The sequence below is a fragment of the Podarcis gaigeae genome (genome assembly GCF_964106915.1).
Source record: "Podarcis gaigeae genome assembly, chromosome: 1".
In the NCBI taxonomy this organism is placed as follows: Eukaryota; Metazoa; Chordata; class Lepidosauria; order Squamata; family Lacertidae; genus Podarcis; species Podarcis gaigeae.
In genome coordinates, this window is record NC_139678.1 from 45,585,814 (window position 1) to 45,598,409 (window position 12,596).

General features: G+C 37.1%; 1 protein-coding gene across 3 annotated transcripts in view; it reads right to left on the minus strand.

Moving 5' to 3' along the window:
* Positions 1 to 480: 480 nt before the first annotated feature.
* DNAL1 (dynein axonemal light chain 1) overlaps positions 481 to 12,596 on the minus strand; it is a 31,295-nt gene continuing 19,179 nt past the window's right edge. For 2 of the 3 annotated variants that reach the window (XM_083748084.1, XM_083748085.1), the window contains exons 2-9: positions 11,862 to 11,948; positions 10,195 to 10,233; positions 7,260 to 7,369; positions 5,909 to 5,964; positions 4,265 to 4,320; positions 3,457 to 3,583; positions 2,708 to 2,854; positions 481 to 641 (exon numbers count right to left, since the gene is read on the minus strand). In XM_083748084.1, the coding sequence (XP_083604210.1) occupies positions 589 to 641; positions 2,708 to 2,854; positions 3,457 to 3,583; positions 4,265 to 4,320; positions 5,909 to 5,964; positions 7,260 to 7,369; positions 10,195 to 10,233; positions 11,862 to 11,864 (591 nt within the window). In that variant the 5' untranslated portion in view covers positions 11,865 to 11,948 and the 3' untranslated portion in view covers positions 481 to 588. The remainder of the gene's footprint in view (positions 642 to 2,707; positions 2,855 to 3,456; positions 3,584 to 4,264; positions 4,321 to 5,908; positions 5,965 to 7,259; positions 7,370 to 10,194; positions 10,234 to 11,861; positions 11,949 to 12,596) is intronic. The other variant, XM_083748086.1, reaches the window with a different exon arrangement.

Below are 12,596 nucleotides of genomic sequence, written 5' to 3' on the forward strand. Positions count from 1 at the left end.
CTCCTAGCAGCAACAAATTTTGTTTTTTTTATCTACACCATGAGTTTCATTTTGTAAGAGTCTCACCAATGTCCATATGACCATAATTAGCATAGCAAATAGGAAGAAAAAGATGAGACACTTTGACAAACATGTAGAGCATACCAAGTTTCAGGTGCTTGCTTTTTAAAAATAGTCTAATAGCAGATGGTATAAATAGTCTAATAAAAAATGCTGCTTCTCCCCCCACCCCCAGTTTTAAAATGATTAAAAACTCTGCTGAACAAACACATTAAACAAATGTGCCCATTACAAGGAAGACTGAATTGTGGTCCACCCCCCCAAAAAAATGTACTTGCAAGAATTACATTTAAATTAAACAAAACAGTAAACGCTCATAGTAAAAATAATGGAAAAAAGACAAATGCTTCACATAATTGGCATCCCCAGTTTTGGTAAATAAGTCTTTGGGTGAGAAAGGAGAACACAGAGATAAGCCAATTTAAAATGTTGCCCAAGATTTTCTTCAAAGACATATTTATACAAAAGTTTCACATACTGTATAGAACTGGAGCTACAGCAATAATTTAATAGGGAACAAGAAAAAAGTCACGCTGGGTTTTCCCCTTCTTCCCCTTCTTCTTGCTTAATAACTGGAATACCTAAAAATGAGAGTGGAGAACCATTAAACATGTTTTTAACTAAAACTTGAGAGAAAAACAGTGCAAACAATAAAACTAACTAAAACTGCTAGCCAGGCCTGACTTAATAACATGCCAGCAATTAAGCACTTAGGAAAATGGACTGATGAATGCACCTGTGGAATATCATAGTATTCTAGGAGCACAGATATTAAAGGACTGAAGTGAAAGAATACAAGCGAGAAACAGTTTCCAATGAGAAAGCTTCAATTCCACCATCACCATCTAATGGAAGAAAAACACAGTGATTCTAGCATACTTAATAACTGCCTCCTTTCCCTGGGCTGACTACAAATTGTTCCAGAAGCCCAGAAAAGCCTTTTCCAAGGCATTTTCTATTGTCTGAGCAATACACCATAGTCCACCTACAATTTGTTGCCTGAACCCAATATTTGTATCTGATTGTTAAATGGAAATATGTGAACAATATAATTTTTCAAGGTGATGTATTAACTGCCAATCTCTAGGGAATACTGGATAATTTGGGCTACATAGCAAAATAGATATTTTAAAGCACTAACTGACAGAAAATATATATATGGGTCTGTTTTCTTAAAAAATTAAGATACCATTACATTAACCACCCAATATACAGAAATTCTGGACAGAAAAGAATTCAAATCTTTACCAAAATATATTTAATGGGGAAATGATGAGTTAATACTTTGCTTGTTTAACTGATGAAGCTATTCTTGCTGAATAGCAAGCACGATTTAGACAAAGCAGATCCGCTATAGACCATTGCTTTGTACTAGCCCATTTTATAGATAAGTATGTTAAGAAACCAAGTGGTGTGCTATATGCAGCTTTCATTGATTTAAAAGCTGCATTTGATTCAATCTCTCAAGTAAGATGAACTCTTCAAGTATAGATGAAAAATTATTGTTCTTGATTAAATGTCTATATAAAAACACTGTGCTGAAATTGCATTGCCCTTCAAATGGGTAGCTCACAGGATGCATACCAGCCACAAAGGGAGTTAAGCAGGGTTGTATCCTAACTCCCACACTGTTTAATTTCTATATAAATGATATTGTCCAGAGGTTAACATCCCCAGAGTATCATGCCCCTAAACTGGCCACAAAAGCCATATCTATATTATTATATGCAGATGGTGCAATATTTCTATCTCACATAAAAGTGGACCTAAAAAGATTGATGAGAGCATTCTCAGGATACTGCCAAAGAGAACATCTGGCTGTGAATTACAAGAAAACTAAAGTCATGGTGTTTTCAAGAAACTATAGGCCCGTAGATGGTGTATGGGTAATCAGTTGATTGAACAAGTTAAAAGTCTTTAAATACCTTGGCTTTAATTTTCAGTCAACAGGGTCATGGGGAGCACATTAGAAATATACAAAGGAAAAAGCTTCTCAAAGTGCCAAAATTCTGACACGCTTTTTCCATACAAAAGGTGGCAATCACATACAATCAGCACTTGAAGTGTTTACAGCTAAACCCTTAGCACAGTTATTATATGGGGCTCAGATTTGGACAGGTGCACACCTTGGATCTACAGAAGCTGTTCAATCTAAGGCTCCTAAGGCAATTCTTTTTCTGTTCCATTCGGTGTTCCAAATGCTTCACTGTGCTTGGATGCTAATCTCCCCTCTGTTGAATTACAGACTTGGTGTAGGACATTTAATTATTGGCTTTGGCTAAATTTAAACCCCACCGGTCTACTACCCTTAGTATCGCAAGATTGTCATGTTTTTAACACTGAGCTTCAGTAAAGCAAATAATGATATCGAGCAACAGAATAATTTGGCCACGATAAGGAAATTTTGTCCATGGTATGATTATTTTCCACCTAGTCATTTTGACACAATGGCACCCTATTTGCAAACCTATCTTCAGTTCACTATTTTATTATATTATATTATATTATATTATATTATATTATATTATATTATATTATATTATATTAATTTTATTCCTATGGCTAGTGGCTGATGCAACTAAAGATTCTTCTTCTACTTTGCTTTTCTCATCTGCTAAATGCCACCCTGCGCCTACCCAGCTCTCACCATCAAGTTTCTTGAGTTTGGGCACTCGTTTCGTTGCTTCCTCAACCCACGCACTCTGCGAATCAGCGGAATATTTCTCTTCCAGTGGATTACCTACAAACACCAGATCCTCCAGTAATGGCAACTCTGCCAGCCTCTGAAACTCTGCTGCAACCACAGAAGGAAACAAACTTGTGTTATGAAGAACACAGAAACCTCAGAGTTGTATGAAGACTCCTCTCAAGACCAGAAGACTGCAGATGTGCGACCCAGACTGCCAGGTCCCACATAAACCTGCCTGCATGCTAAGGCCATCCTTGAAGGCTCTTCTTCAGGTGCCCAGTCCTTCATAGGTCAGATGGGTGGCTACCAGAGAAAGGGCCTTTCCCATTGTGATTACCTGCCTTGGTGGAAATTCACCTGCCACCCAGTTGTATGTCTTTTCAGCACCAGGCAAAGTTTGTTCCCCAACCTGTCTTTTAAAATCTTAGCTGAATTTGAACTTCTTTTATTGTGTTTTTATGCCTTTACTGTTCTGCTGTTTTCATCAATGCATGATTTCATTCCCCACCCCCTAATATAATTTAATATGATTTGTTAACTACCTTGGGAATAGAATTGCTGACGGTCAGGCTATATACACTGTCGAAAATAACTACACATAGACACACATACAACTTTAGGAATCAACTCGTTTACCAACCTAAGTTACCTGCTATGAACTCATTATAAATTACCAATATATTTATTGAGAAACAACTCTGGCTTACCCCAGTCTTTTACCAGATTATTTGACATGTAGAGAATCCTCAGCTTCTTCATCACATGGAGCCCTTTCAATTTCTCAATGAGGTTGTATGAGATCCACAGCTCCTCTAAAGTATCCCCAACTGCCTCCTGAAAGATGATATTGCTTCAGAAAAGAATGCTCTGCATTTTCCTATTATCATGTATGTTGTCTGAACCCCGAAAGAGCACATCAAAGAAATAAAAGTTTTCCTCTGGAGTCCCTACTTCCCCACTAGCAGGCTGCAAGCTGAAACAAGCCAGCAAGAGGACAACATCGTAATTCAGAGAGAAACCAAGACCTTCAGCCTTGACATCAAGACAGAGGAGAATTGTATTCCAGACATCTGGACATGAAAGAAGACACAGAACTGTTTGCAGATACCTGCACATTAGATGACTAGTTTCTTAGCCAGCTCATTAAGTATAAAAGTAAGTCTTGCAGAGAACAGGCAACATCCATCAAGAGGATAAATTGAATTTACATCTCCAGATTCCTACTGCGATATGTAACCACTGGGCTAGATCATTCAACTGTTGTTCCTCATCACTGAAAACTGGTCATGATCTGGGAAATGGAATGGGTGGAGTGTTGGCAGAAGGCTGTGCCAAAGGTGCTTTATCTGCACAGTTACATGGGGAGTTTTCCTTATTGGTGGGAAATTTGCACAGTTACTACAAGTATTGATGATGTTCCTGCATCTACTATATTTTTGAACAGTGTTAGCATCATATCCTTGCAAACTGCTCTGCAGTAGTATAAGCAGCAGTCGTCTTAAGAGGGTTACTTACCAGTCCATTCAGATTCTTTACGTTGTTTCTTCCCAGTGACAATATCCGTAAGTTTTCTGCAATGGAAACAAAGCAGGTATTTTTCTACAGTGCTAGCTATTTAAGTTATGTGGAAACTTCATACAAGCCAATGCCAAGGAGCTATCTTTTATTGATCCAGCTGTGTCAAAGGGAAAAGTGTGTAGTCAAAGAATGGAAACAGATAGTCACTCACTGAATGGACACAGTTTGAAACTATCCTGCATGGATGCTCTAACCCATGGGGCTAATGGGTACTGAATTGGAACAGAATTTGCAGTGGCACAAGTTCCTTAATCCTGCTCTAACCATATAGAGAGTCAGTCAGTCATCTATAGTCTGGTCATTCAGGGAGCTGAGTTTCACCACACCCCTCCCCTATCATAAGAAAACAATACTCATATGGATTATTAATAATTCATATGGATGGAGCTTATAGACATCCAGCATCTCACCCATGTGTTTAGAATCACTATGTGAGATGTTTTCCAAAGCAACCATAGTAGCCGGACATCTTTCCCAGCAAAAAGCATAATGAATGAGGTGTCTGAATATATTGGAAACAACTGCTTAATAGTGTCTCCCTTCCTCAATGCTCCTGGCAATATTACTGTCTTAACCTGCGCTTGGTGATCAGATACAAACGGATGCAACAGCGTTGATGAATTTTGCTCATAGAACTAAAAAAGCAGCAGCTTACAAGTATAACAAGAACCTAGAATATACCTGTCCATGTGTTTGAGATATCCACACACATTCCTCAGTGGGACCTATAGCAAGGAAGTGGTTCCCTTCTCTGGTGTGTACATGCATACACATGCATGCGTGTTAAGGGGGGTTAAAGGTCACTCACAATCCAAATCATGGCATGCAGATTTTCATCATCAAATCAGCAGTCAAACATAATTATTCAATGCTTCCTAACACTCTACTGCTTATATCAATTTTCAAGTGAAATCTTGATTTTCAAATTATCTGTTTTCTGCTGTAGTCAATGAGAAAAATATTAATAATAATAATAATAATAATAATAATAATAATAATAATAATAATTTTATTTATACCCCGCCCTCCCCAGCCAAGGCCGGGCTCAGAGCGGCTTACAAGCAATAATAAAAACAAGATGAATTATTACAAACTTAAAAACAAAAATAAAATACAACATTAAAATAATGGAACATTAAAATATTAAAATGTAGCCTCATCGCAGGAGGAGAAGGAAAAGAAGAAAAGAAAAAAAAAGAGAGAGAGGGAGAGGGAGGGAATCAAATTGGCTCCAAGCCAAAGGCCAGGCGGAACAACTCTGTCTTATGCCAAATTCCTCTTTTTTTAAAGATGGTATCAACTGTTTAAAATCAAGTCAGTAAATGTAAACTTGGTGTCTGCTCAAATGCTATTTTGAAAAAAATATGATCTCCCTGATCCTACAATATATACTGTACTCAAGATATCCTGATACGGATGTAACCTTCTAGGAAGGTGGGTGGTGAACTCAAAGCTGAGTCCTGCTCCCAATTCCAGTGCTCATAAAAATTTGCAGCAGAAGGAGGATCTGAACAGACTCAAAGTATGAAATAAGTGAAGGTACATATAATGAAGCAGCTTCAAAAATCACATATTACTTACTTAACCCATTCAAGTTGGCAATTTTTTCAATGCAGTTTGTAGATAAGGACAGCTTTCTAAAATGGGGGACAAATCCAGAAATTGTACATGAAGAACACTTAAATTACCAAAGTAGTGGTTTTTTTTACAAATAACAATTGCTCAGAATACTACATTCTGGCTTCCCAGAAGGAAGAACACCCCCACCCTCATTCTCTGTTCAAGGGGTTCTCCTGAATCCCACAAAGCCTATTTCTGGGGGCACTGGGGGAAGAGAAGGGGAACATTGACCATTGTGCACGCAGAAGTCCTCGATTAGGGCTTCCGCTGATGTGGAATCTTGGCCTATGTTTTATGTGTGCTTTTTTTTTTACTGTCTATGTTACAGATGGAGAACTCATGGTCCTCCAGATATTCAAATTTGGCTTCAAGTTCTGGTTAACCACAGTTTCTAGTGTCATGCAACTAAAGTGACCATCAAATATTGTCAGTACTGTATCTTGTTAGAGAAGAATGTGGGAGTTGCTACAGATGTTAAATGCTGAATAATATTTTGTGCTGCACAACATATTTATTTTTGTTACTATTTTTAAAAATAAAGGTAAAGGTAAAGGGACCCCTGACCATTAGGTCCAGTCGTGACCAACTCTGGGGTTGCGGCGCTCATCTCGCTTTATTGGCCGAGGGAGCCGGCGTTTGTCCGCAGACAGCTTCCGGGTCATGTGGCCAGCATGACTAAGCCGCTTCTGGCGAACCAGAGCAGCACATGGAAACGCCGTTTACCTTCCCGCTGGAGCAGTACCTATTTATCTACTTGCACTTTGACGTGCTTTCGAACTGCTAGGTTGGCAGGAGCTGGGACCGAGCAACGGGAGCTCACCCCGTCGCAGGGATTCGAACTGCCGACCTTCTGATCAGCAAGTCCTAGGCTCTGTGGTTTAGACCACAGCGCCACCTGGGTTCCCAATTGTTAAAATAATATGGGTTTAAAAAAAGAATTATGGTTAATTTAAAACAAGCCAACATCAAATCCTGATTTCTGAAGCTCAGTTAATTAAAAACTAACAATTGTTAATGTTAATCATAGTTTAGATACCACAATCTTTAGGCAAACACAGTAGTTAGAATGACACAAGTTGTGGTTAACCAAAAGCAAAAGTAAAATTTCCAAACTCCTCTTCCCAGGCACATAGGAGGAAGCACCTAGGAAGAGAGGGGATAATAGTTTTGTGTGACATCCAAACATAACAATTAACAAGTCAAGAAATATGAAAATTGCTTTTAAAAAATGAACACTAAATTGAAACAAAAAAGCAGAAGCAAAGAAGGCTGAAATAACTTAAAGTGGCTCCCACCAATATACAGAACATACTCGCAGCTAACTAGAGTGGAAAGAGATGCATCCATTTTCTCTATAGGGGGAATCTGGGCATAAAGTTTCACTTCTTTGGCCTCCGACGGCTTCTGACCATTTTTTTCTTCCTAATTAAAAAGAGAAACAGATAGAGGAAGACATCCTATTCAGTATATAATTATGAATGTTCAATTTAGTCTATTGTGGCTATTCAGCTGCATAATAACTTGCACTAAAGCTATAGTTAATGTTGACTGAGAATTGTTCATGCAACCTTGAATATGTGGTAAAATGCTTTTTTCTCAGTCTGGAATGCTGTTTCTTTACACAATCTATGAAAAATTGATTGCACTGAGTTAGGGATATCACTGGGCCAAAATATGGCTGTGTGTATTGTCACTACTAATTCATTACTGTTTAAGGTACTGCACTCAAGAGCAATCAGGGCCTTGGTTGAACCCCAACAGAAACAAATTGTCATGAGCAAATTACACTTGGATAGGAATGAAAAGCTTCCTGGCCTTGTATTCAGTGATTGTAAGAACTCCTCTGACTAAATTGTGAATTTACAAAGGAGTATCACAGAAAGTTTTAACAGAAGGGGCAACATTTTCTTAATATAAAACTGTAATCATTTCTTCTCAGAATGATGCCGGAGCTCCTATATTCCACCTAGTCTATTTTTTTTTGCCTATCCAATCAAAGAAGACATTATTCTAATCATTTTGTCTTTGACTCAGATATTTAAATATGCACTTCACTTAATGTAAGAACATGGTCATACTCATGGTAGTTCAGGCAAGTGGTACATACAACCCAGTGCCCCATGTCTGATTTGTGTCATGTTCTGTTACAACAGTAATTTGAAGACAACAAACAAACTACTCCATTTCCTGACTGCCCTTTCTACTCACCAGCAATTTAATATCAGGAAAAACTAGATCTTTACATTGTTAACTGGCATCCTGCATAATGGTGAATGAGTGTATATCAAGCATCTTCCAAATCTAGTTGTAATGCTGATTGTTACTATTCTGTCTGTACTGAATAAATGCTAAATTGTACTAACAAAATGTGAAAAAACTAGTAGTAGTTAATTTAAAAGGGAAAATAAGAGAAATAATTGATAAAATTAATTTAAATCTACAAATTTATAACATTTTCTTTATGAAGTGTGTTTGCACATGTCCTGTTTGTTTACTAGAAAAAGGGAATGACTTCCTGGTAATTAGACTGAAAGGCTAATTGTATGAGAAAGGCAGAACAGCTGGCAGAAGATCCATCAAATACCTAAGTAGGGGACTGAAGCAAACATATCTTCCCTAATTACATCAGCCTTTACACCCCGCACCAACCACAAGCTTATAATCCCTGATTTTAAAGCTTTCTACCTCTCTGCCCTTGACTAAGTCTCATCTCATTCCCTTGTCTCCCTTCCCTTCTCCCCCACTATTCTTCACCTGCTCATGTAGCTCCCTGCAGACTATCATTTTCAGAAAAAGGGACAAATCAAACAATGATACAGTATGACAATAAACCTTAGGTGTTCTGGAGCATGCTGTAGTAACACTGTATAATAATGTAACCTTTTTATTAAAATAATATTTGAAAATAAATTGAGGGTTAATTTTATAAACATTTCTACTATGCTCTACTAACTTATCAAAAGTGAAGAGTTTAATACTGAGATCCCAATAATAACTAGGCAGGCTGAGACCATCCTTTAAAAATAAAGCTAGCAAGGCCTATCAAGCACTTTCATTCTATCCTGCCTTTGACCTCCTTCAATGCTTTTTATCATGTTGTGTCTTATCCTTGGATATGCATGCCCCTATTAATCAAACAGCTTTCATTTCCTCCTTCTTCAGCAAAACCTTTCTCAAACCTACCTATCACTCTTAGCTTTTCCTCTGTTGGGTCATTCCATGTCATGTGATCCAATGCCTTTTACCGTACTATTTTATATTGCTTTCAGTTTCCTAAAAACAGTATTAAAGAAGATCCCTGATCTCAGATTTTATTTTATCTCATCCTGTTTTTCAGTTTGAGGGCTTGAAATTTCAAAAAATAGACAATTTTGGCTACACGAAACCTTAAAAGTTCAGCCCAGAATTAAGATACAGTATTTCAAAACTAAAAATGCAAATCTCTTCAGAACTTCATGGGTTTTAATATGACATGGCACATTATGAACTTACTTTAAAATTTAAAGTTAAGCTACAAAGTTTTAAAATGTTAAACGTGATTTTAAAAAATCAGTGATATAAATTCCCCTACAGTTGTATTTATGATTTCATATTTCTAAGAACTTCCTGCAAAATTTTATCTTGGGATCTCAACGTGATTACATTTTTTAAAAAATATTTTGTACATAAATGGGTTACTGGGTTCTATTTAGGATAAATGGGTCTTCTTGGAGTAAAATGTAACAGAATAAACAAGACTTCAAACCATAATATCAGTTACTTCGGGCATTTCTTTTAAAAGTTATTCAATTAAAAGGTACCGGTATCTGAAGCGGAAGTTGGATATCTATCATGAACGCATCAGTTGAGATTCCTGCACTGCAGAAGGTTGGACTAGATGACCCTTGGGTCCCTTCCAACCCTACAATTTTTGAAATCTTGATTTCTATCCTGCTTCTGTATCTTGCCCATCTAATGTAGATACTAAGCACTCAAGCACTGACTATGTAAAGTTTGTGCACACATCAGTGTCTGCACATTGCTGAAGTTATATAAATATTAACCAGCATTAGTAGTAGCAGTATATAGCAGCTCAAATTAAAAAAAAAGAACTTCAGTGAGCTAAAAATATACAACCTTTTGTACAGAGGTATTCCATTCCATTCCTTGCAAAATGCTATTTCTACATCATTACAAGAAAAATGACAAAAACTTATTCTTAACAAAGGAAATCCACACAACTACATAAGCACAACAAATCTACTTACCCATCTGGCTAGAGCTTCCTTAATAGTTGTTGCTTTTGCCTAACAAAAAAAGAGTATGGAAATACATTTTAATTAATTTAGGAAGTCAACTAGTTAATTTTGTTTTGCTTTGATCAGTTATACTGTATTTAAATACATAGACATACTGTACTATATTATAAAGACATCCTTGTCAAGGCATGAGGGAAGTTCAATGAATGATTTAATATGTAATCAAAGTAAGTGAATGTGTTAAGACAACACAAATTTTCATCTTATTTGGAAATATTGGCTATTCCTCATTATATCAAAGCAAAAAGGGAAGAACCAGGTTTAAAGGACACAGTAGCAGTAATTGCAGCTGACAATTCCATTTGCTTATTATTGGATTTGAAGTAATAGGTTAAACTTTGGTAACTTGGATATAAACTGGAAGGAAAGTACTACTTTAAATTTGTCAACAACTTTGGTAAACGAAGGAAAGTATCAGTACAACTGTACAGCCTGTACCATAGCAAATGAAATGGTGTTTCCCATTTAAACACATTTCACATCAGTACTGTATTACAGTATTAGTTAATTCATTTCACTAGTCTATTAAAGTCTGCAAATTTTGTTCAACATTAGCTGAATCTTAAGATTATAAAAAGGGTGGGGTAGAAAATTGAATTCTAAAATATTTAATCCCCCCATTTGAAGATAAAAAATTTTTGGTTTTAAAATGACTTTAAAAGTACTGTACAATTATTTCTGTACCAGCATTAACATAAAGCTATCTGGATTGTGTTATAATCTTCAGTCACATATATTCTTAGATATTTTTATACCAAACAAAGCAAAGTTTCATTAGCAACATAACACCAAATATTAGTTCAGTAATTTTTTAAAAAAACCTTCTGTCCCAGTTGTCACATAATCAGCAAATTCAAATGCTACCAACTGACAGGATCAGCACAGCTATGTGTGTCACGTCTTCTCTATAAAACATGAGCATTGTTTTTCTTACATTGAAGCTTTAAGCAGGGCAGTGCTGCATGAAAGGGGCTTATGGGGCTTTTAAAGGCTCTGCTTTGCTTTGGATGCAGTTTTAGGTATTTTGCTTTTTTTTAAAACCCAAGATAGATTCAGGGTCTTAGTTGCCTGAAAGAGTACCCAATCAAAAGGGATACTTTAAAGCTTTACAGAGATAGGCAGAGCACAGACGTAACAGATCTAATTTGTTTCTTTCTTATATCCTAAAATCTACCAACCAGATCCAGGTGCAAAAGACACACAGTAAGAATCAAGGGTGCCTCTGAATCTGGGAATTTGTTATCAGTATCAACACTCAACTGAGCACACAGTCTTTCCACACCTAGTTACTTTCCTTCATTTCAGCATTTAGATGGGATAAGTCATTTGGTTGTTGCTATTGTTGTGATATTTGGGAATTAGAGGGGGGAAAAGCCCCTTGCAGCAAATTACTCAGAGATACTCCAGTAGATCCTGATCTACCTTTTGTCCACAACTACTTTACAGTAAAATGAAAAACTCCACAGCCCAAAGCAGAAAATTTAAGTATAAACAATACATGCATTATGTCATGGAATTTATCATACTGAAAATTCTTTTAAAAATTCACGTGAATGTCAACTTTTAGCTCATTAACGCAGATTCAATTTGTGCCAATCTCAAAAGTATTTATTTACCATTCTACTGAAGGCGACTTCTGATACTCAGACAACTCCTTGATGAAGAACAATTTATGTTGATCTCTCTTCAAATGAGCAGCCTTCCTATAAAAAAACAACAACCCCTAAGTGTTAGGATGAGCTTCAATCACCATAGGGATAATCTCCAAATGAAAGACAAATGAAAAAGGTTCTATGTTGGCTTATGGTTCTTTTATTAACAATAGCTACCATTTATATAGATTTTTTTTAGAGTGATTACAGCGATTCAAATACAATGTCTACTCTTAAGTAAAACTCGCCTTAATCTGTGCTGTGTGACGCAACAGTTATCCCTTGCACTCACTAAAAAGAAACTTTTGACCCTCGCAGTATATCTTTCTATACTCACTATATACTGTATTTTTTTTTCCTGTCGAGACCACCACTTCATGCATCAGATGAACCAAGTGAGCACTGGCTCATGAAACCTTATTGCACGCTGCAGATGAGGGGCTAGAACTGGTTTGCCTGACACACAATTGTGAGCAAGCTCTAGGGGGGGTGTGAAAACACTGAAGGAAAGAACCATCTCTCCGTGACACACACATACACCCCGGCCTCCCTGTTTCAATTTGCACGAAGGCTGGAAGAACCATTCCCTCCCCTGAACTTTTCAAGGCACATCCTCGAGCATCCCCTGCTCCACAGACCCGCCTCACACCACGCACAGGTCCCTCGGGCATCCCCAAAAGGCTCCTCTCTCCAGCCCCC